At 40.4% G+C, this 27,081-nt stretch overlaps 1 protein-coding gene across 5 annotated transcripts in view; it reads right to left on the bottom strand.

The window, feature by feature from the left end:
* The window catches only part of gria1a (glutamate receptor, ionotropic, AMPA 1a), a 105,844-nt gene that overhangs the window by 12,066 nt on the left and 66,697 nt on the right, over positions 1-27,081 (bottom strand). For 3 of the 5 annotated variants that reach the window (XR_014770601.1, XM_084718667.1, XM_084718665.1), the window contains exons 12-13: positions 7,952-8,150; positions 6,067-6,314 (exon numbers count right to left, since the gene is read on the bottom strand). Coding sequence is in view for 4 of the 5 variants with exons in the window: in XM_084718667.1 (XP_084574793.1) it covers positions 6,067-6,314; positions 7,952-8,150 (447 nt within the window). In the remaining variant the exon portion in view is untranslated. Of the gene's footprint in view, positions 1-832; positions 948-6,066; positions 6,315-7,951; positions 8,151-27,081 lie in introns of all 5 variants that reach the window. The other 2 variants (XM_084718666.1, XM_084718664.1) reach the window with 1 other exon arrangement.

Genomic DNA, 27,081 nt, shown 5'->3' with positions numbered 1-27,081 from the left:
AGCGATGATGAGTCCTACACTGTAAGTTGATCAGCCTATTAACATTCAGTGAATTGTCTGTCAATGTAAAGCTAAGTCTGTCATCCCAAAACCCACTGCTCAGAAAACACACACTCTGTTTCACTGCCTGCAAAGCTACATTAACATATTGCTCAGCTTCAAAGTTATAAAGACCTACTCCTCCTAAAAGATTGGTAATGATTTCTTAAGACTCATAAACAGACACTTACTCAATCTGCGAACAGTTAACAGTTAAAACATTAGTTTTAACTAATGAATGCGAAACAGGCAAACAAAAACAGTTATCGTGCGAGAAGCTGCTGTCAAAGAAGCTGGTATTTCAAATTAGCATATTTCCTTAAAGTCTGATGACGTGTCACGCTCATTTTATGGTTTAGTAGAATAATATATTACATATTTCTCCTTTAACAGATAAAACTGAAAAAATTCCAAAGCTGCTAAATGTGATCTTAAAATATCATTGAGCCCAGGGGGCCCAGCTGATTTAATTACCACAAACTGATCAATTTTAAATCATGGTTGTTCCCTTTTGTTTGAGCAGGAAAGATGATACACGATTTTCCCCCTCTGTGGTTTTCAAATTTACCCACCGCAGGCCACATAATCACCCCCCTCATGACGCTTTTCCTCTGCCCTTCGCCACACCACAGAGAGATTAAGTGCTGCTAGAGTGGTAGTGCAGCGTGGGCCTGCCGGTTACCCCCCCCTCACCCCAACCCTCTCCCCGCCCTACCCTCCCCGGACCCCCACTCCCACCCTCCACTCCCAGTGGTGGTGGGTTACCCGCAGGGTTTATCAAACTGGCTCTGACCTTGGAGTCCCCGCCCCCGCTGCCGCACTCTCCCTTGTCGTACCACCACTTGTTTTTCAATTTGTCCAAGAGGCCCTGCTCGTTCAGTTTTAACACTGCCAGGTTTACTGGGTTTCTTGAAAATAATATGAAACGATAGCCATTAGGAGACACTCTATGGGACAGATATAAAGAGATTGCTCGCATGGTGGTGGTGAGTATGACAACACTGACTTAACAATTAGAAACTCCTGCGTATAACTATTGATATGAAGCAGGAGCGCTGGCTTTTGATGCACATGTTAGTTGCATATCTGCAATGGGCTGGGATGCTGAGCGCCCATACAGTAGCAGAGTCAGGTTTTACCAAGCAGGGGCCTCAGAAGGAGGCAGAGCAGACACTATAAACGGAGACGCCTTGGATGCGGAAGTCTGTCTACAGATGGTAATTTCCTTTCAGTGGCACCAGCATACAGATTGCTATGGTAACTAACCTATCAATATTCAACCCATAACGGCATCCTGGTGAATAGAAGCCTGTGTTGATTAATTTATAAGCAGAGACAAATGCAGACTGACGCTCTGAATGTTTTAACTGTCAGTTTCACTTCACGTTTATTTCTTAAACAACCTGAAAGGAAACCGTGGGACCAACTATAGATCCGTGACGTATACGAGCCGCCTCATCCAAAGCATCTCCCAAAGGTTTGCCCTGTCTCTCTCTGGTGAGTGTGTGTGTGTATTTCCTATAGCTGACCGGCCGTGGACAAAGGCTCTCTCCGTCCACAAATCACAGAAAGGCAGAAACTGCAATCACTATTTGCATTAAAGAATTCAAGATTACGGCCTTTGCCAGATTTTCTGTTCCCTCAAATCAGTGTTGATTCTTCTGCGCAGCAACAATTTCGTTTGCCGATATTCTGCCTTTCTCACCAGCAGATGCAGGAGAGTCTTTATCCCTGACCTCAAGTGCACAACACAGCTGTAGGGAACACAGGTATCCTCAGAGCTGGTAAAACCTATGAATTCTTTCTCAGCCCAGCTGACTCAGACAGAAAGAAAGAAGTCAAGGTGTGTGGACATGGATGGTCCGGAGACCTGCGGGTCTTTGGTTAGTTTTGGTCAGTTGGTTTGAGGCGAGCAGATGTCGGGGAGGCTACTGTGCTGTATGTTAGGTGGGATGAGGTAAATAGTCAGGCAGGCATGGGGGTGGCTGGACGTCGTACATGTAAGAAATGAAACAGGAGCACAGAATATATACCGAACATTTCACAGACTGATCACAATGTGAAGTTTGAAGACAGGCAGTCAGTACATCCTGTAAAATGAAGAATTATGCCATTTTAGTATCTTTCTTTTCAAAGTGCTACTTTCAATTAGACCTGCAATGCAATATGAATATTAGAATTTATACTTTTTCATATATCCAGATCTTTTGAAGTGGTATCATACCGATCTTAGTAAGCAGATCTGGCGTCACATTAAATCTGAAAATATTTCCTATTCTGCTCTGTTCATTTGCTGCAGGGAGCTCATTTTGATACATTATGCTCTACACTTGTGAATTAAATAAATGCTGCAATAAATGCATCTTATTGTGAAGACAGACACTGGAAGCATTGACAATATCACTCCCAGTTAGCTAATGTAACAAAAAATATTGCATTGACAAAATACCATTTATGTTGTTTGAATTGCTGTATCTGTAGACATTGACAGTAATCTTAATGTAATATACTGAGCATCTTACATGTGTTAGAGAAGATTAATGTGATGGTGTGTCTGCAGCCTGTATGAGGCTTTAGGCACAGTGCAGCTTTGAGCTAAATTTATATCTGTATCTAACATGCTCACAGTGAAAATGCTAGCATGCTGTTAGCACATACATAGTTTACCATGATTACAGTAATAGCTTAACATGTCAGCAACATGTCGTTTATCTGAGACTCATCAGACAGTCATCAATTTGGGAACTTTTGTCTGATGGCTCTATATTCTGAAACCCCCAATGCCCCAGTTGACCTGAAACCCATTTGTCAAGCAGACAAGTCACAGTCTGCTCATCCTGCTGCTGTCTGCCAAGAGATACAGAAGTATCTGCTGCTGCACCACCAGACTACAGAGAAGCTTCTTCCCTCAGTCTGTGAGACTTACAGATAGTTTCTGTTTATTTCTATGCCGTATAACTTATTCAACTAATCTACTATATATCATGTTAACTTTTTCTGTGTAGCAAAAAGGGAATTACAACTTAATCTCATGGTACAACACTCTGTTCAATAATGATATATTAATCTACCTGGTCCTTGTGATATGTAAATATGCACAACTCTAAAAAGAATGATCCACTTACAGTAAAGTTAAGAAGTTCTCATGTTCACTTAAGAATAATTGCAATGGGTTAAATGCAGCAAGGAAACATTTTAAACTTCAAAAAGGGAGCAGAGCTGCACTCGACATCAGCAGATACCCTGAGTTTAGGTATTGAATTTGGAATAGAGAGAGAAGGAGTCCAATTGGTGCAAAACTAATGTTCAATACTCTGTGAAAATTGATGCATTAACAATGCATTGCAGGTTTGATTGAACTAAACTCTTTGAATTCATTGAGCATTCACTCATGTCTGATTCCAGATGAGCAGCACAATTAGTCAATTTATACTTCAACCATAAAAAACTTCTGATTCATTTAAAATTTCCATCCTTTAATACATCACTTCCAGGCATGAATGTTCGACTCGGTATCAGACATGTGTGAATGCCAACCTGAGAATAACATACGTCACTCTGCTAATAATCAACACAAAGAGAGGAGCAGATAATGGAGGCATCCTCAGCAATTTAACGCTGTTTTTCCCACTGCCACTTTGTAGGTTTGGACCAATTTGACTATTTGACTTGGGAGCAGATTAATTTCACCACTTGTCTCGTCAATAACACAGCATTTACTCGCTGTATGAAATATAATTTGTATGAATGTTAAATGGAGCCTCTGAGTAAGACATAAGCAGCGTTTCTAGTCAGTGAGTTCTGACCTTTGGCTGTCAACCAAGGTGGAACCCCCGAATGAATCCTCACCGAGTTTGAATGAAACCTCCCCATATGGCTCCTTTCATTAAAATGAATGAGGCCTATTACAGATAGATTAAAAGCTTCAGATGCCACCAGCTCCTGCGCTCTCTCTGTAGGTGCAAGAGAAATTATGAATGGGAAGTTGGTTAAGGTGTTAATGTAATGTGAAAAGACAGCTGCTGCTCTTGGACATCGGCGGCAGAAAAGTACATCCAGTATGAATAATCATTCATTACGTCAATTATCACATTCAATGTGGCAAATATAAATTCAACTCTGCTGACTTCACATTCAAGGTGTGAGCACTGGCGTAAGTGGAAAAGTAGCCATATGGGTTTGGTCCTTGAGGCTGTAATCCTGCTTCGAGGGCCCTGTTGGTTTGTGAGAGGCGCATTTACATTTTGTATGTGTTTCTGCACGTTTGAGGGGATGCTTCAGTTTCAAAGCGGACCACAAGAGGCCAGCCACCACAAACGCTCACGAAGCAGGTTTAGAAAGTAATTATAGGGCAGCAGGAAGACAAGTGTTGCTTAAGGAGGATGGGAAATCTCATAGTCCTACTTTACACTTCTGCTAGTGCTCACAAGTCAGCTATGAATAGGCTTGCTGCATACACACGGTAAAAAAGGACATGATGAAGTTGAAAATGTCTTTGTGACAGTGTGAAAACTATGAACAAAAGAAGGAAAAACTTTAAAGGCATAGTTTGGGTTATTTAAAGGTAGGTAATTAAAGGTACTTATCGATAGTCAGTGTATAAGCGACAGCAGGACACATCTGCAGTTTGGAAAAGCAGAGAGGAGTACCGGCTATTTTAGACACTTAAAACAGGTTCACCTAAAAAGATCAATATCAGTTTAAGTATGCTATATTTTCACTGCTTTATATTGCTGTAAGACAGGCTTTACTGAGAGGAAACTTACGTTGTATAAGCCAAATGTCACTTCTCTCCAAACCAACCAAATTCCATAGGCGATATTAGTAATTTAAGCTCATCGAACACAGCTGATCTGGTCTACCACTGCTTCGATCTGTAAGTTTGTTTTTGTTATTGTGTGACTTTGGTGTTTTAAAATGATAGTTTGGATTCACCAAAGTCACACAATAACACAAACAAACAAACAGATCGAGGCGGCACTAGACCAGCGACTGGGATGCAAAATCACTGATTTCGCCTATGGAGTTTGGTTGGTTTGGAGAGAGCAATATTTGGCTTATAAAACTTATATTTTCCATCAGAAACGGCTGTCTGATGTCAAAGTAAAGCAACGAAAATATTCAGCATACACTTAAAACTGATACTGATTATTTTAGGTGAACCTTTTTCTAAAGTTGGGGGAGCTATTCTGGAAAAAAGATTTTTATATTTGATATTTTTTTATATTTGAATTTGTTTATATTTGAACTTGACAACCAAACAAATCCTTCTTCGGTGCTCCTTCAGAATATTTAACGTCCCTTTTGTTCCCTCTCCACCTCCCCTCGTCGTGTGCACAGGCACAAACACGGCCTGAACACTGATCGGCTTGAGCGGCGTCGTGCGGCTCAGTCCGAGACACTTTTTGTTAACCATTTACAGAGCCAGGGCTGCGTAGAAACATCAGATAATTTTTGAGCACACACACAGAATGGGGAGCTAGAGGACTGTGAGGAGATATTCGCTGATTTTGATAAAAAGAGTACTGGATTAGAATAACACAACCTGTCTTTAAGTGGCTTAAATAGTTAATTGCTTAGCGTCTGTGCTGGTGCCACTCTCTGCAACTCCTAACTGTAGGCGTTCTGATCAGTATCTACTAGGAAATACAGTGGTTATTTATAAGTACCCCATACAACCCTACATTAAATAATCTAAATTATTCCTTTAATACTGTAAAAGTAATGCCATGCTTTCTATGCATGATTGGAATGCATTACAAGTATACAGAACAGAAAACTAATACTGACATGTTGGGTTATTATGATAAAAAAAGATGCATAAAAGAACCAAAATGCATGGAATTTCACAAAAAGGAGAAACCAATCAATCCAAGTTCATGTACGTTTGTGTTCACACATGAGGCAATGGAGCAAGAAGTTAGCTTAATGGACAAATCAACAGGTGACAGATGATGCTTATGCAGGAGCTCCGATAAAAGCACTTGGAGGCTTTTATTGGGCCACGCTGCAGTTGCAGGGGTTTACCTGAGGGGGGAGCCCTTGGGTGTGGCAATGCCATAACCTTTAGAGTCCAGGTTTCCTCCCACCTTCATAGTGTCGCAGGGCTTCCTCTGCTCTATGTACTCGTTCATTGTGGACTCCAGCAGGTAGGCATACTTGCCCTTGGACTTCCTGACTCTCATCACGCCCTCGTCTGTGGTCTTGACAAACACGGACGGGTCAGCCGCCTTCATGTAGGACCACATCTTCTCAAACACAGCGATCTTCGACCTCTGACAGCCAGAATTGTTAACAAGAAAGAGAAAGAGACAGTGTCAGTGTGGATACTTTTTATTGGCATTATTTACACTGAAAGATGTTGTGTTCAAGTTATAATCTTGGAGAATTTCAAGAAACTAAACAATGTTTTAGACATCCTGGCTGTCATTTTTACAGCAACAGCCATTTAATGTATTGATGAGTGAGTAGCCAACTGAAACAAGTATCCAGTATGGATAAAGTACTTTTTATGAGTATAAAATGAATCAGTATCTGTACTTGTGATGAAGGAGTTATTGGGTAACTAATACTGTGTGTATTTTATTCTTCTTTCACTCAAGTTTATAAAAATCTTCTGCTCTTGTCATCAAAAGCATTATTCTTCTTATGTGCAATTTTGAGACTAGCTTTTTCTAATCAACCCATGTCAATTTGAGGATGAAATTTTCCCACTCACTTTCAGTTTAAGCACCACCCTTGTCTGATTTAAGCCCCGCCCATTCCGAGTACAGATATGGAAACAGGGCCTGGCATATGCGAGTCTGACCTTAGAGTTACACCGGTTGCACCAAAAATATACAGTCTCTATTTATGAATACGTTCTTTTCTGTGTCGTGAACATTCAAAAGGATGTGTTGTTTAAAAGAGATGTGTGGAACTGTAGCCACACCCTGAAACAATGAACAAAATGTTTTTTGTTTCGTTTTTTTTTTTTTACACACAGAATTAAATCAGTTAGTAACATTTACCGAATTTACAAGAACACAAGAACTTGTCAAAAACAGTTCACAAAGTTTATTAAGTTTTTCTCAACTCAACAACTCACTAAATTGCACAATTTTTTAAGGGAGTCTGAGGATATTGCAGTTACTAGTTCGATGAAACAGGCAATGTGCTCCCAGACGCCTGTCCATCTATTTTTTCTGAACAACCACTTATGTTCTCCTTTATTTCGCTCCAGCTGACTGCTTCTTACTTGGTATTACGTCGGACTGCTGGACAGTCAGCACTTTCTTGTGCTGGCCGTACAGCTCTAGTAAATATCTTACATCGATACAAGATGAAATAGCTCTTTCCTTAAATTTGATTCTCCAAAACGTTGCAGAAATCAGAAATGATCAGCAACAAATCAGCCAGACAGTGGGCGACAGCTATAGCCTTGTAGGCATTCACATGACCGTGCATTGCTAAGCCTGAGTGTCGTTAAGACGAGGCTTAAGATAATTTAGTTGGTTGAACAGACACAGGTACGGGTGAAGTTGTACTCCATCATCCTTAGTATTTACATTCTGTATTTATCTCTCAAAAAATCAGCTCTCATTTTTGGTGGCGCCATTCCCATGCTAGATTCAACACAAACACAGAATGATGCATGCATATGAGGCAGCATTACTGTTTGTAATTGTATTTCTTTGATATCAGCCTCCCTGTTTGCGGTTCACTCCTAACACTGCAGCAGAGCTGTATTAAGTTACTGATAATGTAAACCCCCAGTTCCCTTCACCAGCTGTTCCACACTGAAAGCTTCCAAATGGTCAAAATAAAGGGATTTTATTGAGAGGTAGTTACAGGAAATGCAATATATCTGTCACAGAGGTCAGCGTTTGCAGCGATCTTTTGAAAAACAAATGTTTGAATCTCGGTTTCTCACCCGGAAGAATTCTTTGGTGGAGCCGGCGTCCAGTGTTCCATAGGCGATCTCTGTCTGCTTGGCCAAATCCTCAGCACTCTCTATAGGAGACACCATCCTCTCCACTGTCAGGAAGGCAGCCAAGTTGGCGGTGTAGGATGAGATGATGATGAGGGTAAAGAACCACCAGACGCCTCCGACAATTCGGCCAGACAGAGAGCTGAAAAACAGGACAGGATGTTTGCTTGGTAAAATATAGATATGTATAAATGTTCACGTACTTCTTCAATTCACGAGGGCCGATTCCACGTTTTATTTTTACAAACAGAATCAATTACATGTTAACGTAGTGACTTGGAAAATAAATGGCATCATTCTTTTTCTTTCCTGGCCAATTTTTGCACACAATCAAGAGGAGCAATCTTAAACCTTGTGATGTTCACACCATCCAAATGACCTACATTGCATCACACTCCCTCTGCACTCACACTCTCTTCGTTCCACCATGCTTGGAGAGCTTAGCCCAATGTGCGAAGGAAAGATAACCAGTTCCACAAAGGCCCACTCAGCCTCCTTCCTGCCAAATTAATCTCACTTTAAGAAAGTTGCCAATATGTTTCATGGAACCACGCACATTAATTGTTGGGGATTAATAGGCAGAGGAGAACACTTAGCCACCGCTCTAATTGCACTTTCACAAAAACAAAAAAAAAACCAACCGGATGATTTGTGAGCAAAATCCCCCTGAGTCAAATCCCCGTCGTCCCCCCCGTCTCTCTGTGTGTCTCTTCACCTCAAGAGAAGCCAGCTTGAACAGCAACAGCAGAAATCATGTTGCGTTACATATCGGGTCCCCGACAAGCGCGGAGGCACAGAGCGGCAGAGCTTACGCAATGAAAATGACACAAATCTGAAACAAAAAAGGCTTTCATGATTCACCTTTGTGCCGTCAAGCCAAATGGAGCGTGAACATGAAGGCGAGATTAAGTATGGGGAAAAAAAAAAAAAAAAAAAAAGAGGGAGAAGCTAAAACATAATCATTTAAGATGCTTTTCAGATGACGGGTGGATGATGAAAGAGCAGACGGGGAGCGAGTGGAGAGCAAACACAGAATGGATGCCGAGCCTTTGAAAATCAGTTGGGAGAATGCGGAGCTGTCTGCAGGGTGCGTGTGTGTGTTTTTGACTTGTTCAGTGATCACTGTTCAAAAGGGGTGTGGGTAAGGTTAAGCTTTTTCTGCGCAGCGAGAAAAGCAACATGTTTTTCTAAATACCTCAGTGCGTACTGAGTATTGCAGCAAGCCAATCACACGAAAAAGTGCTTGATTCTCCTGCGTCAAAACTCTCCGTTTTACCTCTGCACAGTTAAAGAACTGAAAAAATCCACTTACACCTTTTACTTTAAAACATGTCGGTCCCCAGACCTTTTACAGATCAGTAAAATTCATATAAGCAAAGAATACTGGTGTCTTAAATATTTATGTAAACACAGCCAAAGAAAAATTACCAACCATAAGCTGCCAGCAGCAACTCCCATCATTCACCCTCTATTAATTATAAACAAGAATAGAGCATTTTGATGTCAGAAGATCATCCAATTAATCCTATACACAAACAGCAATGAAATGGATTCTGAGAACAGAAAAAAGGATCAAAGTTTGAACCAAATAGGTTCATAAAGTATCGTCCAATGGGTAACAGATCTGAATTATCCCCTCAGTCGACAGAGGTTCATCAGGTTGAGTAGTTGTTTTCTTTTGTCAGTGTGCATCACAATAACAGGATAAAACCGAAGTTAATAAAAATGCAGGGAGAACATTTCAATAAAGAGTTATAAATAAGGGGAATCATAAATATAGTTTTATATTAGCTGGCACACTTGGTAAACAAGTTTCTGCTCATGTTTTTCATCTGTGTCGTTCTACACAGAGCAATGCAGCAGCATGGCAGGCTGTTTACTTTACAAACCGAGTCTCTAGATTGCCGAAAACCAAAAAAAAATAATTGCGGCGGAACCGGAGAACAGCGGGAAAGATGCTCTGTGGTGCGCTGGGACTTTATACCTGAATGATGAGAAGGACGCACACTTTTCCTGTCTCTGACTGCGTGGGAATCTGATGTTTTCACATCACAGATGATGAAGGAAGACATGAAAATGTCTTACTGGTAAACCAGACCCGTGTAGGCTGATACAGGAGTTCAGTGTGGTAATGAACTGGAAAACAAAATAAAAGAACGAGTCGCTGGATCTTCATATTCGACTGACAAAATTCTGAATCGGGTAAAACCATAATCAATATCACACAGAGAAAATTTAATGAACATTTCATTAAGCATACTAAAAAGATCTAAAGTGCCTAAATTTAAGAATATTATGAAAATAGTTACTATCAGTATAGATTAGAAAGACAGATCAGTATTGTGAAATTGGGAATTCAAGCATGTTCAAAGAATTAATAATCATAATTACAGCTGCTGCTCTAATTGATAATTTTCATTATCAATGCTGATTATATCCTCAATTAATCAAATGTCTACAAAAAGTCAGAAAGAACTGAAAGTTTTAGATTATAATGTCCCAGAGTCCTTCAGATTGATTATTTTTGCTTGACCAACAGCCCAAAATCAAACTTTTGATTTACTATCATACATGACAAAGAAAAGCAGAGTATTAGTATGGTTTTCTGTTATTTTTCTGTCAAGAAGAAAGTACAAGTTATTAACCCAGTAGGGGACCTCACCTACAACAACTTAAGAAAAAAAAATCTATTCATCTTTTCTGACTTGATATCACAGCATCACACTGAGAGAGAAGAGCCTTTCGGCTTAACTGTAGTGATGCAATGATTACTACTAAAGCACGGTAAAATTCCCCACTGTTTCAAATTTTAACTATCATTAAAACAGTGTTTGATTAACATGCTTAAAAAACTCACAGTAAATACTGTCAAGCATCAAACAAAGTCAGCAACAGACTCCCAGAGGGAAGCACAAAAAAAAAAAAAAAAAAAAGTTTTCAATATAAAACTTGGATAAATGATTTTGGTGTGTGTACCAGTTCTTTCTGAACAGTTTGAGCACACTTTAATAATACCACAATAATAGAGAATACTGTTTGATCTTTACTCAACTGTAACTCATAAATCCTGACTGACTCTTGTCTTTTCAGCAGCCGTTCAAACATGTTTTTCACCTGCGGATTTATCGACAGTTTTCTGGATCATTTTGATTCTTTCACAGTCAGTTTCTGATCACTTTCTGAGTGCAAGAACTCTGCAGTGTTCTGCAGTAACTATTACAATGCTCGATATTATAATTACTATTTAAATTGCCTCTTAATTACCTCTCAGTCATCTTGTTTAGAGCGAAAAGAGGAACAACATGACAAACGAAGAACTGCCCTATGATTGGGAGGAAAAAAGGGAAAGTGCATGAACAGGAATGCGACTCAGAATGAGAGAGAGGGTGAAAGAGGGAAGGAGGAATGGCAGAGATGAAAAGTAAACTGGATGGTACCACCAGAGGCTGACAAACTCCTTAGCTTTGACTGCTGCTGGCCTCCAGAGATGGCAGTAAACAGCTGTCTAATCCTTCTCCTTCAGTCGTCCTTTTTTTTTTTTTCTTCTTTCCCTCGCTCCTCTCTCTTCTCTTCCTCTCCCTTCCATCCTCCGTCTCCGTCTCCGCTCCCTGCCTGTCTCCTCATGTGCCGTTCGGGGGCTGACAGGGGCTTGTTTTGGGCCAAGACAACAATGGCCTACACCTTGGCACTGACACTGACGCATTCAACTATGCATGCACACACACATACACACACACACACACACACACACACACACACACACACACACACACACACACACACACACACACACAAATAAATACAAACATGCACATTCTCTCTTCCCGGGGACAATGTGTGAGTGTGCGTCAGTTTGTCTGTGCAAGAGAACAACCGGGTCACCGTTTCTGTGTGTGTGAGATGTTTGTACGGGTGTGTGGGTGTGTGTTGGTTCTTCTGCAGCAGTCCTCCTCCCCAGTCGAGCAGAGCGACTGGCAAACACAGACCTGTTTGTCTCTGTTTGTTTCCTTTTGAACTCGCTTCCTTTGAGCCTCCTTTCCGCTCCTCATACATTATTGCACAGCAGCCAACCTTGGTGCCTCGGTAAAACATTAACTAAGCTGTCTTATTACAGTAAGGGAAATCTTCCAAGTAGCACTTTAATTTCATAGTCTTGTTAAGGCGATGATTAATCAATTATTCACTCTCCCTCTTTTATTGCATTACGAGAAAGAAAAAGGAACGGTAATGGGAGCAGCAGAAGCTCGAGCTCGACACCATTGATGTGCAGGAATGCAATACAACTGGTTATTATTATTGTCTCAGGTTAGGAAACCCTAAATACTCAATCCAACATCACTCATCAGCTTTGATACCTGTTACCTAGCAACAGACACTACTTTGTAACCATTGTTTTTTTTTTTAAACATATGTTGATGAAACCTACAAAAAAAAAAATGGAACAAAAACAACACTGGACAGTTACCTTCAAGACAGATGAGTTAGAGGTGTTGGCAACATCTGTACAGAAATGCAAATCAAATCAATGCAGCTGCTGTAAGCTAGCGCTATTGTTAGCTTGTGTTTGTTTATACTACCGTTAGCTACTGTCTGTCTGTACTTGCAAAAGTGGTGGCAAAGTGAAAGTTATGACACAAATACCCAAATTACTGCGATTAAGTAGTTTTTTGGGGTACTTGTACATTCATGAGTAGATCTTCAATTACGTCCTTTTACTTGTTCTTAAGTATCCACTACAAGATGTAATCTACTTTTAAAATCAGAGTTGAGTACTGAGTACAATTTGAATTAATATCCAAACATTTCATCTGCATTTTAGTAGCCAATCAGGTGATCTGGTCACAAATTGGCCAATGAAAACCAGGACATGCGGATGAAAAATGAAACAAAACACTGCGGCAGCACACATTTGGAGTGAGGATGTTAATCATTAATCATTTAATTTCCGTTAAGAATTTAACCAATTAAAAATGTATTTATGGATATTTAATCAACGGACATGGCGGTAATTTGCACCTCAATTGACTTTGTTTTGTCTGCTGGAGCCGTTTGTTGAAAATGAGGAAAAAAGCATTTTGTATCTTATAAATTATTAATGATTAATCAATTGTTGGTTCGTGTTTTGGTTCAGGAAAATGCACAAAATTTGCAGCACTAGTTCAGAGAGCTGACTGGGACATCAACGGTTTACTTAAGTATTTCTCTAACACCAGTACTTTTACTTGTAATTGATTATTATTTTAGCAGTGTAACAGTACTTGTACTTGAGTACAGATTTTCAGTACTCTTTCCACCCCTGTTTATTTGTCATGGCTCTCTTCCTAAATCAAGTCATAACACTAATTATCATTGTTACCAAACAACAAAGATATCTACAAGTTAAAACGTTTCTGCTTAATGGCTCCTGACCTGTTTTTCTCTTTTTCTGTCAAAATAAAAATTCAAAACATTACTCTGGACTTTTGGGAACATATAACAGGACATTTTACAGTATATAATAGATACTACATTGCTTATAAAATAATCTATTTTAATGGATAAAGAAAAATAAATGTGTAAATGATCTACGTAGTGCACCTTCATGAGAACTGTAAATTAGCATAATTAAAACCCCAATAATGCCATGTAAGGCTACGGGGTCTGCCCCTACGCCAGGAGGTGTTCAGTCATGAAAATGCTATCAAAGAGTACAAAAAAAGAAAAGACTTTCCATAAAGGAAAAGTCTATCATTTTGCCAGCATCAGCACTGCGAAATTAAGGGACCCGCTAAAGTGAAGGAATGGAGAAAATAAAGAGCGCTGTTAATTCTGTGTCACCTGAGGCTCGTGCTGTCGCTGAAATAAATAAGTAATGGTTCGTTATGAAATGGCTTCAAATAACAACACAAACAAAAAGAAGTCTTGCAACAGCAAAGCAACTGATGACTGCGACGGGAGGAGGAGGGGGTGAAGAAGAAATGTCACTCGCAGAGATTTACATGCCATAATAGGTGATGCACTTTCAGGTGCTGCAATGGGGGACAGCGACTTGCATAAACCTTCAACTGGAGGTACGGCCAAGAGGCCTGACAGCAGGTAAAAGCCACATTAAATTAATGATGAGCAGGAAGTGTATGTACAGTTGGTTTATCAGTGTTTTCTTGCTGCAAACTTTGGGTTACCTGTGTGACCCTGGTTCTCTGAGTAAGATGAGGGGGGACGTATCCAATAGCGCTATGAAAGAAAACAGCCACTGCTCTGACTAGAAAAGAGGCTGATGAGAGGAGTGTGACTGAATCAAAAAGGTAAAAATTTGCAGGAGGAAATAATGGAAAGAAAAAAACTGCTGAAAGACCCTGGAACGCTCTGTCAACCCAAACAAAGAACATGCGACGCTGCACACTATATGGACAGTACATGTAACCATTATAGTGCATGCTTGTGTCCTCACACACAACAGAGACCAGCAGTCCTTCAAGTGTGTGTGTGTGTGTATGTGTTTGGCGGTTAGCGATGATGGACACCAAAACGAATTGGACCTCCCCCCTCTCTCTCATGTCTGTCAGATCCAGATCTTCATCCTTTGCTGTATGATCTCCACCCACAGCTCCAGAGAATCTGCTGTAGCACTAAACTCTCATTAGAATTCCCCTGGCTGGCCTCCTCTATTCGATATGGTAATTAGCAATGACTAATGACTTTAGCAAGTGTAAAAAATGAGCCAGTAATGGCCACATTACAATGGATTAAGAATTACAGAGGTTTAAATGAGAAAGAAAATGGTCTCTAATTATGGTGTGATTCTAAGACAAATCAGGGATGGAAAAGGAGTTTTCTGCTACACTGCTTTTTTTGCTTCTTAAAAATGAGCGCGACAGCTGTATGTTCTTAATGACTGGGCACAGCCACTCCCGATACGTCTGGACGGACGAGACTTGTTTTGCGCAAGTCAGTAAAGACCAAATGAGAGTGGCAGAGGCGGGCGAGGTGGAGGACAGAAGCACAAAAGAGCATGCGGGAAAACCTACAGATACAGCAGACAGAGAGGTACGTACAAGCTTATAGACCGTAGTGTAATAACAGAGTCTAAAGTGTTAGCGAGTATGTGCTGACTAATTGGTTGCTGCTGTGGTGAACTGCAGGAAACGTCCTTAGCAACCACAGCTCGCTAGATGTGAAAATGATGACACAGCTACGAAGAAGAAAAAAATAATAACACCAGAGCTGTATTTATATCAAGACCACCTCAGCATGCATCCACTAATCAACACAACAAGACAAAAGAAGATGAAGTGAGACTGTGAGTGTGTGTGTGTGTGTTTGTTTGTGTGTGTGTGTGTGTGTGTGTGTCTGTGTGTGTGTGTGTTTGTGTGTGTGTGTGTGTTTCTTACACAAAGACCTCCTCTGGAGGATCAGCCAAACAAATAAAAGTAAATATCTTTATGCTATATCGACGGCAAACAGTCACTTTTTCTAAAATATAATGACAACCAAGTCAAGGGTTACTGTTCTAGTGATGTCTGGAAGGATACACCGTATACAGGTCTGTAGTCCTGAACTTTTTCATGTCAAGGACTCCCACGATAGATGCACATTAGACCATAGACCCCCAGTTTTAAAGGACTCTGTCTTGAATCCCCCCTGAATTTTATTTTGTGTTTAATGGACAAAGAATTCATAGTCTTCAATGATCTGAACTGTGATCACTATAAATCACAATAAATCAAAACAGCAAACCCTATTTCTTCCATTGTTGTCCCACTTCCAAAGGACCCCTGTTGGTCCCAAGACCCAAGTTTGAAAACCACTGCTATAATCAATTGGCCAGTTAAACAGACTAATTAACTGGCATTTTGAGATAATTGGCATCAGCCAGTGCCTGCGCTCACAAGGCTGATAAACAGAAAAAAAAATATCAGTAGAAACGTTCTGCAGGCAGCCTTGTCAGTGTGGCTGCTGTGGAACGGTGCCAGCATTCCCACTTGTGAGTTTCAGGAGGGAGGTGACAAAGTTAGTTTGACTTTTATCACCCTGCTATAAACTTTTGCTGAAATCTCCTCAGTCACCGTTGTCTTTTCTAAATGTTAACACGTTTCTACCATCCTAAATGACAGCAAATCTAACCTAAAACTGTTACTGACTAGTGTTAAATATATTACATGATAATGTAAAGAATAATGCAGTTGAATGACATTACTTCTGACACACTGCTCGCTTTCTGGGGTTGGGCTGGTTTCCTAATTTATCAGTCTGATCCAGTGTGCAAACGTGTAACAGCCACCTCACTCATGGTGTAAATCCTGCACAAAAATGACAGACACATCGCAAACGCTAACAAGAAGTAATATTTGCATTCTGGAGCACAAAACTTATATGTTCCAGCAGGCATCATGGGAAATGTGGGTGGACTCCGCAGCACTTGAGGTGGAATAAGTGTAACAGCTAAGCAGACGTTTGTGCAGAGCTAAGTCGCTAATTAGCTTGTGAAATACGTCGCTGGGAAGTTAATAAACGACGACTCCATCATTTTCCCTTTTCAGTATAACTCTGACATAATCCTGCCCCCGACTGTTTGATATGTTAGCGAGGTAGCTAGCCAGCTTTAGTTTATCCATGCAGTCAGTAACATAGCAGACAGAAGGACAGACACTCAACACTTCCTGTTTCCATTTCAAATTAAAACCATCCAATGTAAAACTTCTATTTCATTACTTACAGAAAATTCCATTTAAGTGATGAAATGATGAAATATTGGAATTATGCAAACATTTCTTTGTTTACACATCAGCATTATATATTGGCTGCACTGCTGTCTACATATCAGCAAAAATCCATACCAGTCGACCACTGCAGCTCTATGGCGGTCTGTCTAAGTTGTGTGTGCGCAGCCTCTATTCTGTTTAAGAGTATTTAAAAGTCAAAAAACAGGTTGTGAGGATTTAGGCAGACCATATAAATGATCTAATTTGATGTGTTGCTGCTGCTTCATGCGCTCATGTATCAACAAAACCTTAATTATTACACACGTATTCTGCCCATACATCTGAGCTGAATTCTGCTGCTTTAACAGCTTATATCACAGAGCATTTTTTAATTACCCTTTCCTCAGCTATGCCTTAGCTGCTTGTAAATGTTATGAGTTTATAAAAGTTTTATTAAGCTCTCGATTCCCCATAGCCTCCTCAGCGAAAAACCGCCTTTTGAAAACATGCATAATAATGTGGGCATGTCAGGATAATTAACCAGAATAAAGTATTTATCAACGTGATTACCTTTTTATGTATTTCTGCCGCCATGTAGGTCACTGTGGTTGCTGAAACCACATGCAAAAGGCCAATTTTGGTCCTCCGCTGTGGCTTCAAAAAATGAACCAAGCTCAGAGCAGACACGCAAAATTGGTTTGATGTGCAACACACAATGCTTTTAGTGCACACCTGACCACAGAAAACAGTTTTTGAAATTGCACTTATGTGACGCTTACAGTGGGTTTGCAGCTTTCCACCACTTCGTTCTGTCTCTCTCTGACTTGATACTGCTAAATGAGGCTCTGGGGGATGAGAATGTGTTATGGCCAATATTGCTGCAAAGTGGTGGGTTTACTTCTGATTTTGTTTGCTTGGTTGCATTGTGCCTTTGTTTTGATAGGCTCACGATTGTTTGGTTTTATATTTTCGGAGCGCTTTCATCTTCAAGGCCAAAATAACATGCGAGTTTACGCGAGGAGCAAAATATAATGATTTATTAAAACATCCCCCTCTCTCCCTCTCTCCCTCTAAAGGTCAGCATTACCATGCCACTGAGTTGAAAAGAGAACATTATGATAATGTTGTTACCAGCCTGCAGCAACCACACCAAAAGCTGGTTATTACACTCATTCAAGTACGCTATGGAAAATTTGACAGAAGGCATTACGATTCAGAACACTCTGAAATTGTTTAATACATGTTTGTTTGATTAAGGAGCAGCTGAGTTAAGTGGCTGTTCTGCAACATATGGCTCATCTGAGTGGAGCTGCATGAAAACACAATCGCTTTGGGTCACAATTTATTTTAAACTGCATTAAGACAAAACAAGCTATACTTTGTATGAAATTATAAAAAGCAGGCATAATATGTTCTTTAATAGACATTAAACAAACACAACTACACCCTAATTAGACACCATATAACCAACAGTACACTAATAAGATGTAACAAGCCATACTTGTTATTCAATTATAAAAAACAGAAATAAAATATTGTTTATTAGACAGTATTGGAGCTTTCATTGGACAATTATTTGACTTAATTAGAGGGTATTGTTTGATACATTACAGCAGAATTGTACTGTAAACTAAAGTGTATTACTTCCCACTGTTAGACCCTTTTTAGACTTTGTAAGAGCATTACAAATCACAAAATAAATGTATTGTAAAATAAAATGTGTATTATTTCCCAACAGACTTAATGAGAGGCTAATTTTAGACACATACAACATAACTGCACCATAACTAAAGTGAAATCACATCTGTGAAATCAGTGAAATCTGCTATTTACTGATTTAAAAACAATATGTGAACCAGATCTACCACTTAACTGTCAAAATTATAGAGGTAAAGTTATGTGAGTTCACTTCAGTTTAGTTTACACAGTTCTGTTGTTATGTGTCCTCAATTATGATCTAAGAGTCTAATAAAGAACAAATTATTTCCATTTTTCATCTATTTTAATACAAAGTATGATTTGTTATGTCTAAATAGTGTACCATTAGTGTACAGGTGTCTAATTAGGGTAAAAGCATTGCCAAAAAAAAAGAACATTATTTATATTTTTTGTCTAATTTGATATAAAGTATGACTTGTTATGTCTTATTGGTTTACCATTAGGTGTGTGGTGTCTAATCAGGGTATAGCTGTGTGTGTTTACAGACTAATAAAGAAAATATTAATCCTAGTTTTTGTCTAATTCAAGATGAAGTACAGCTTGTTACGTCTTATTAGTGTACTGTAAAATAAAGTGCAACCCAATCAGGCATTTCTATTGTCGGTGCAGAGGGATCGATGTGATCGATACATGACTGCAATCATTGTACATGTGGCTGGCTGTACACGGGTTTCGATGAATGATATCATGGATGCTGTCTTAGCCTCATGTAACCTGAGATAAGTCAGAGCTGGCGAGCTGTGAGAGCGCTCGCTACGCGCCCACACACATACGCACAGGCTCTTAGTCACTCCAGCCAGAAAACAGGGATCCAAAACACAGATACATCACAGCTGCTCACTGAAAATCAATACCATCAACGTAACAGAGAAAAAAAAAAGAACGACTTACAGCGCATTAAATGCGTCTGTATCATAACACAAAGAGATGACATGCATGGGCACTCGCATGCAGTTTCACACAGCAGAGACACTTGATGTAGAGCTGCACTGCTCTGACAGAAAAATCTGTGTCTCTTTATGGTTGCCATGGCAGCACACTGTGCACTCCACAAACAGTACAGCTGAGCTGAGAGAGACTTTAGTCATCTCACTCCTCCTCCTCCTCTCCCTCTCTGTCTTTCTCTCTATAAGGGCAAACACCCCTATAGTAGGATAGAATTGCCATTACATAGTGAAAGCTCTCATTAGGGCTTTTTTCAGCTCACAGGCGAACACACACACACACACACACACACACACTAACATACACACACACACTAACATACACACACACACACACACACACACACACACACACACACACACACACACACACACACACACAGGGCTGACTGATAAGCCTCTGAACATCACGCTGCACATCTTTCCAGTCAAACTGTTGGCAATGTTTACTTTGGTCCAGGTAGATTTCCCATGTGGCCTCGGGCCTGGTGTATAATTCATGGTTGCAGGAAAGACATTCCCATACTGTCACAGCTTGATTACAGCAAAAAAAAAAAAAAAAAAAAACCTCTCTGCTGCTGGAAACATATGTGTGCCTCTGTGTGACTGCGTTTTATATGCAGATTTGACAGAGTATGCGCCTCTGAGGAGATGGTGTCTTTGTCTGTGTACAAAGTGTGATACCCCAGCGAAATCCTCTAGGGGTGTGTGTGTGTGTGTGTGTGTGTGTCGCTCGTTTCTGCCAGTGATCGTGCATGCATGTATGATCAAAAGTTGCTTTCATGCAATTTCCAGATAAATAAAACATAAGCGATGCCGTGAACTAAACTGAACTGTCGCTTTATGAATAAATTAGTCCTTCCTACCAAGTCTTCCCCGACTGCTCTGACAGTCGTCACAGCACTCGGTGGTGTAATGCGATCTAATTTCTTGTTGTTAACAATAATAACGACAACAATAAAGCAAAATGATACGTAATTAAACCATGTGCAAGATCAATAAGTCCCTTGATCGCAAATATTCACTTGGCTTCTCCCAAAGGGTTTCATTAGCGACTGAACAGCCACTTACTGTTGATCAGATCATACAAAATACCAGACAACATTACATGTATGGTTTGCATTACAGACACATTGTGTAACTATCTTAAAGACTTTTTATTCATTGAGGTGCTTATTTCATATTTTTCTGTTAGAAATTAATCAGTGTTAGTCATTTTTAGTTTAAATGGACTAAAGAAGATGTTAAAAGGGTAACTTTGATTTTAAAAAATTGCTTGAGAGACTTTAAATGAACACTTTTTTATGTCTTTTATTTTCTTGTAGTTTTCATAGTGTCGACTAAATCTTCAAAAACATCTGTATGATAAGTGGCCATCATTTCACTGGATCAGCGTAGGCACGCTACAAGAGTTGGGAGCATTTTCCAAAGAACAGTGGTGCTCTGTCATATCACGGCAAAAGGAAGAGAAACATCTGCTGTGCAACAAGGTAAGGATCTGAAAATAAACACAAACACACGTACAGCATCGGCAAGAGGAATCTGCACAAAATAAAGTTGATTAAAATAGTACCGGCAATGGCAGCGCCTGCATGACTTTGCATATTTTAGCTCACTGGCTTCGTATTATGTATATTCGACTGTAACAAGACAGCATTTTTAGATTTCACACTATTCAGACGTGCAGCCAGTGGTTTCCGTTCCCTCTGAGTACATCGTGAATACCAAGTTGTGGAGAAGTGAAAACTTAGTTGGTACAGACACAATCCAGCAGTGAACATTTTGTTATCTTTCTTTATTTGTCAAAGTTCCATTATCGACCAGCACTAATGGAGCTGCAAGCAGGGACCATTTTGAAAGCCCTCTGTGTTGGTGTGTTCAAGGACACTCTGACATCTAAAATATCACAGCCTCTGTTGAGAACAGCATTGCTCCAAGGCAATATTACAGTTTAACTTTGGCAAACGTGAAAATATTTTGTAAACTGGTCAGCGGTAATGTAGTATGTAGAGTATGTGGGCACCGGTGTGGTTCTCTAAGTTCTATTAAAGGGACAGATCAATTCAAAATCAAAAAGAAATATTTTTCCTCTGACCTGTAGTGCTAGTTATCCAGCTGTTTTGTTTTGGTGTGAGCTGCAGAGTTGAGATCTCTGCTTTCTCTTGAATATATGGGACTAAATGGCGCTCGGCTTGTGGTGCTCAAAGCACCAACAAATACGTCTGAAAAACTCAACAGAAATGTCTCTTTCCACAAATCATTATCCGCAGACCTTGTGATGAGCGGTTTCACGGAGGAACTGTTTTCTTTCTAGTGGAAAGGAAGTAGTCTTTATTGTAGAAAGGAGGAGTGTTTTTTTGCTGCTTTGAGCACTTCAAGCCGAGCGCCATTTAGTCCCATTATATCGGAGAGAAGGCAGACATGCCTATGGTTGATACCTCCATGACTCTACAGGTAAGAGAAAAAACATCAGTTTTTGATTTCGGGGTGAACTGTCCCTTTGAAGAATCTCCTACTGCATCTTACCTCAGCCACACCTCCCTTCATCACTGCTGCTGCACCCGCCCAGCTTTCCGTTCTCTCAGAGCGCTTAATGCAGTTTACAATGATGACAACCGTGGCAGAACTGTTGCTGGAAGATTTGATCAGCTATAGCTAATTAAACTAAAACATTAGCTTGATGAGTTGGTTGAAAAGGCAAAAGATAAACATCCTCATAAGCCGATGATTCATGTAGAAGATGTATAAATAAAGAAACAACTTTGTTCTTGTGTTACAGTGCAGAGCTAGTTAGTCATAGTATTATAATGAGCCTGTTTCTACTTGAAATGGAGAAAAGTCTTTTAGGATTAGGACTTTTAGGATTACATGTTTAGCTAAATGTAATCCTATGGGTAACATTGGCTGGGGTTAATGGAGTGCAAAAGAAAAAGGAGGACAGAGCCAGTAACACCTAAATTCTGATACTATACAGTGGATGTGCTTCTTATATAAACAGGGCCTTACTGATGTTTTTTAATGTAAGCTGTAACACCAAACTGAATTTATTTAAGGAGCATCATGTCAGATATGACCGCCTGCCTGAGCTCAATCCAAACAAACAGGAGGCAGAATATTGTTTGAGTAACAGCTAACTGCTGCTCACCGCACTCCCTGCTGTAGCCACCAGCTGCCTTTAGCTCAGTTAGCTGTGCAGCTAGTGGCCCTTTTGTGACTCAAGTCTGGTCAAACCTGCAGCCTGGAGAACCAGTGGTGTATGGGTAACAAACACAGGCTCAGCAGCCTCCCGGGAAACACAGCAGAATCACAACAACTCACGTAAATTCAACCAATCCCTGTGAATTTTGTGCGACCTTGCGATTTTGTCCAAACTCTGCAACTTTTCTGCAAATTTGACCAACCTTTGTAGCTTCCCACAAGTTCTACCAATCACAGCAGTCTCCCGCGCAAAGTCATACATGTGCGTCTCATGTTTTGAGACTCTTCATTTATAAATAAAGCAGAATTTTAGATTTTTTGTAATTGTTTTTGGTAAGGTTAGTTAGTACACTCAGAACAGAGTGCGGTTTTGTTCTCCCTGAAGCAAGCTGCCTTCGGTTTGTAATGAAAAAAAATCTTAACTTTCTTTTGACATCACAACAAAACATTGCTACATTCATTGCAATTGTTTTTAAAAAAGGCTGCTGTGAAATGAGACATTTTAGGCTGCAGCAATCCCAAAAAAACGCCAGCGAAACTGTGGAGGGACTGGACGGGGCTTCGTCCAGGACTCTGATGAAGACGGCGGGCGAGGACAGAAAAGACGTGAAGCACAGAGTAGCGAGATGGAGGTCAGACACCAGAGAGGCAGCGGGGAGCCAGGATTTATTTCAACCAAACCAGAGCTGGTGATTGAGTTTTGTTTCGTTTCTGTCAAGTTTGAAGTTTGTTTTACGAACTGGCTTGTCATCGTTTGGTAAAAGAGCGACACTTGAATGCAGAAGGTGTACAGTTTATTACAGACAAGAGGTGAAAGTTTACTTTCTTTATTTACCAAACTAAAAAAGCCATGAGAGTGTTTGAAAGCAGCACTTCTTACTTCTTCTCATTCTGTTGATAATATTAATTCCTTATGAAAGTTTTAAATTTAAATTCTGGCCATATTTTACACATTGCTTCTTTAACTTAACGAGGTGCTTGGCCTCAGAGGCAGCACTCATTACAGTTCCATGAATACTGCGTCAACACCTGGAAAAATCCAAAGCTTGACGGGCTCGCTGTGCCTGGTTACAGTTGCTAGGAAAAGAAGGGACAATTGTTGCTCACGTCTAAGCTTTCAGAGAGAAGAACCACTAAATGTAAACTAAATGTGTGTACGTGGAGGCTGCAGTGTTTTGCCCTCTCCTGTTTAGAGCTTCAAAGAGGAAAACAAGCATCACTTTATGACAAAAAACTCAGTTTGAGAAATGCTGACCCACCCCAGGTTACCATAATGCTTCATCTATTATTGAATGATTCTGAACGCCAGGCTGAGAAATTGCTGTTGTGGTGGGGAGAGCGTGAGTGGCAGAGCTGATTTATTTCAGTCTACAATCATGTAACGGGAGCAACGCAGGCGCTGAGGAGAGGAGACAACTCTGCGCGACCATCAGACACACACACACACACACATACACACGCACAGACATGAGACGCAGACATAAACATCTCAAAACACATTTACCAGAGGAACATCATGAACCCACGCCCTTTTACTCAGGTTCTCTTCCTGCCAAGAGCTCCCACCAAGCACACGTTGTGCGGAAATTGAGAGACAAATTCAAATTCACAAGGTCAAGACCCGTACAGGTCCCGCTGAATGTATATGCTGCTGCTTTTTCCTAGACTTTCATATTTTCTACCTGCAGCTAACAGCAGGGTGGGAATTATACCACAGTAAAAATGTCCCACACAGCTAGGCTGGCACGCCAAAACTCACATTTCACAATGTCTTCACAATGTTTTCACGCTGGACATCAACTGTAGTGTGAGGTTTCTCCTACTCCTTCACATGTATGTGTAATGTAAACATTAACAGCTAACACACTTGCCAACGTTGGATTACAATTAATGTTACGCGATAAGCATGAGCAACACAATACTGTACAAGTATTAATGCATGTGTTTTAAAGTTTAGAAATCGGGTACTGTGGGGAAAAAAAAATCCTCAAATACACACACACACACACACACACACGCACATGATAGCTGGCAAATAAACAGTGTTATGACTCTGTGACTGATCAACCATCCAGCACGGATTTTGGTCAGAAATCTTTATTTTTAACAGTTCGTCAATCAGTCCCACAGTTTTCTGCCACTAAAACAGCACAGCTAATGAACAGAGGTTGTACAGAAATACAATTTTTTTATACTGATGCTGAATCAACAAGAAGGCTGTCAACTTCAGCTTCTGTTTAATTCAAACTGCTTCTGTGTGTATATTTTTAAGTTTTGTCACCACTTCAGAAACACTTTGTGACCGCTAAACTAACGTATGTATTCATATTGTTTTTTCTAATAAATGTAAAAATGTCTTAATACCAGACCTGTTACAGACAAGAGCTGATTTCTAATTCACTCTTTTGCTTCTTTGCAGTTAATTGTTGGTGCTTCGTGGACAAAAAATTCCTCACTTGTAATGTCTAATAAACATTCAACCCCAGATTTACGCCACCTTTTGGCCTGCAGCTACCTCGCAGTTAAAGTGTGCCACTGGTGCTTCCACCGCTAATGGTCCCATTAGATTTTGCAATATAAACAAGAAGACACAAATTTGAATAATTGGGGGGAAAACATCTTCTTCTTTAAATATTGCACAACCTCATGAAATCCAAGCCCAAGGCTCCGGAACATGCAATCCAGACAAATCAGTCTGGATGTGATCTGCATTTCTAATTATGATACCAGAAGTTGCATTAAGGGACCACAGTACATAGGGCTGGGTGGTGTTCTAAATACCGGTATCAATATATATACCTTGCCTTTGATACCAGTTCCTAATCAGTACTTCTTTCCAATACCAATTTTATAAAATTCAATTTTAACAAAAAGAAAAGTGCATTACACATTCCAGTGCAATTACACACTTCAAAGAAGGAAGCTGTTTTTAATCTGCGCTCTTTACTCAACCTGAACTAAAATGAAGAAACTGATGAAATACCTGCACAGTTTTGGACTAAAAATATAAATAAAAAGGATCATTAATAACAAACAGTAGTCTGCTGAAGAAAAAGAAGAAGACAAAGAAGAAGAAGTGTGTGGGTGATGACTGTGGTACTAGGAAACAGTGGCAGACTGAGACCTCTCATTTTCTCTGCGCTAAAGAGCAACTAGCCTGGTCTTACCATCAACCTCAGGCGTTTCTCTGCTTTTACCTGTCGCTCTGTAAGCAACACCTTGTTATCCAGCAGAAACGCTCTCCGCCTGCGCTCCCGGTTCTCCTACTGTGCTACGGCAGGAAGAGGACGTGGTGAAGGGACTCTTGACGAGCTAACATGTTAGCTGCAATGGCAAGCTAACAAACAGAACTAACTTAACTCCAGTTTCATGTATTTTGACCTTAACTGTTGTACCTTGCGAGCCAACTGATAGAATGGGTACTAACTCAGCAACTTCATAAGCATTTTCAGTACAGCATCATAGTGAGTGAAGCTATAGTTAAGTTTGGAACCCTCAATAGTCAAACTGGTCAAGTTTCCTACAGCAGTGTTCCTCTAAAATGAGCACAAGCATGCAGTTAGGAGAAGAGGAGGGATATGAAGCTGCTAGCAAGCATACCTCCGCCTTTGGCCAAAACAAGCAGAACACGACTGAGACGCTCTGCTGCCTGGTCTTTCTTGCTACGTAAAATATTCATTCACTTTGCAACGTGTTTTTAACACACAGTGAAAAGTGGGGACATTTCCAGGGACAGCCGCAGCCAGGGAGAGGCCGCCAAAAATGGGGACTGTTCCTGGAAAATGGGGAAATACAGTCGACCTGCGCAAAGTTAACTTAGTTATCCATGCAGATAAGTAGCTGGTGATTAAAAAACAAAGAAACAATTATCCCCATCTTTGGACGTTAATGTTTTTTCTTCATGCCTCTGCGATGTGTAACATTAGACAGCGAATCACCAGCTACTTTAGGTATCGAAACTTTTTCATGCTCAGTATGACTGAGGCATAAAATTATTGAAGATCTGTATCCAGCCCTGACTGTCCAAACAAAAGCACAAACTGTTATCATTGTGAAAAAGGATAAAATACTGCTCTCACAGTGTGCGTTTTTGTGTGTGCAGCTGTTTGGCACGGGGAGGTGTGCCAGGTGAAACAGGAAGCACAAGCGAAGCCATGATATGAGAGGGGATATGGCACACATGATAAATTCTTAATCAAACACAACCACCAGAGGAGGGAGAGAGATCTATAAAGGACGGCGAGCAGAGCGGATGAGAGGAAGAGTGAAAAGAAGTGATTGGAGAGGAAGTGAATGGGTGGACGCATGGATGGATGGAGTGGTGTGTGCCTGTGTGTGTGTGTGTGTGTGTGTATGTGGGGATCACTCTCAGAGTCCACCTGTCTGCAGAGATAAACACAGGGAGGGCCCAACTGCACGGACTGGGGCTTATGGGAGGGCCTGACTGACAGTGCTGACATTTAGAAAGAGCACAGTAAACAAGGTCTCACAGAGAATAAATAGCAGGGGGAGCAGGGTGGTGAATACACAC

This window comes from Lutjanus erythropterus, chromosome 5 (assembly GCF_056507025.1).
Source record: "Lutjanus erythropterus isolate fLutEry1 chromosome 5, fLutEry1.hap2, whole genome shotgun sequence".
Lineage (NCBI taxonomy): Eukaryota > Metazoa > Chordata > Actinopteri > Lutjaniformes > Lutjanidae > Lutjanus > Lutjanus erythropterus.
Note: the sequence above shows the minus strand (reverse complement) of the source record. Positions and strands in the feature narration are given on the sequence as shown.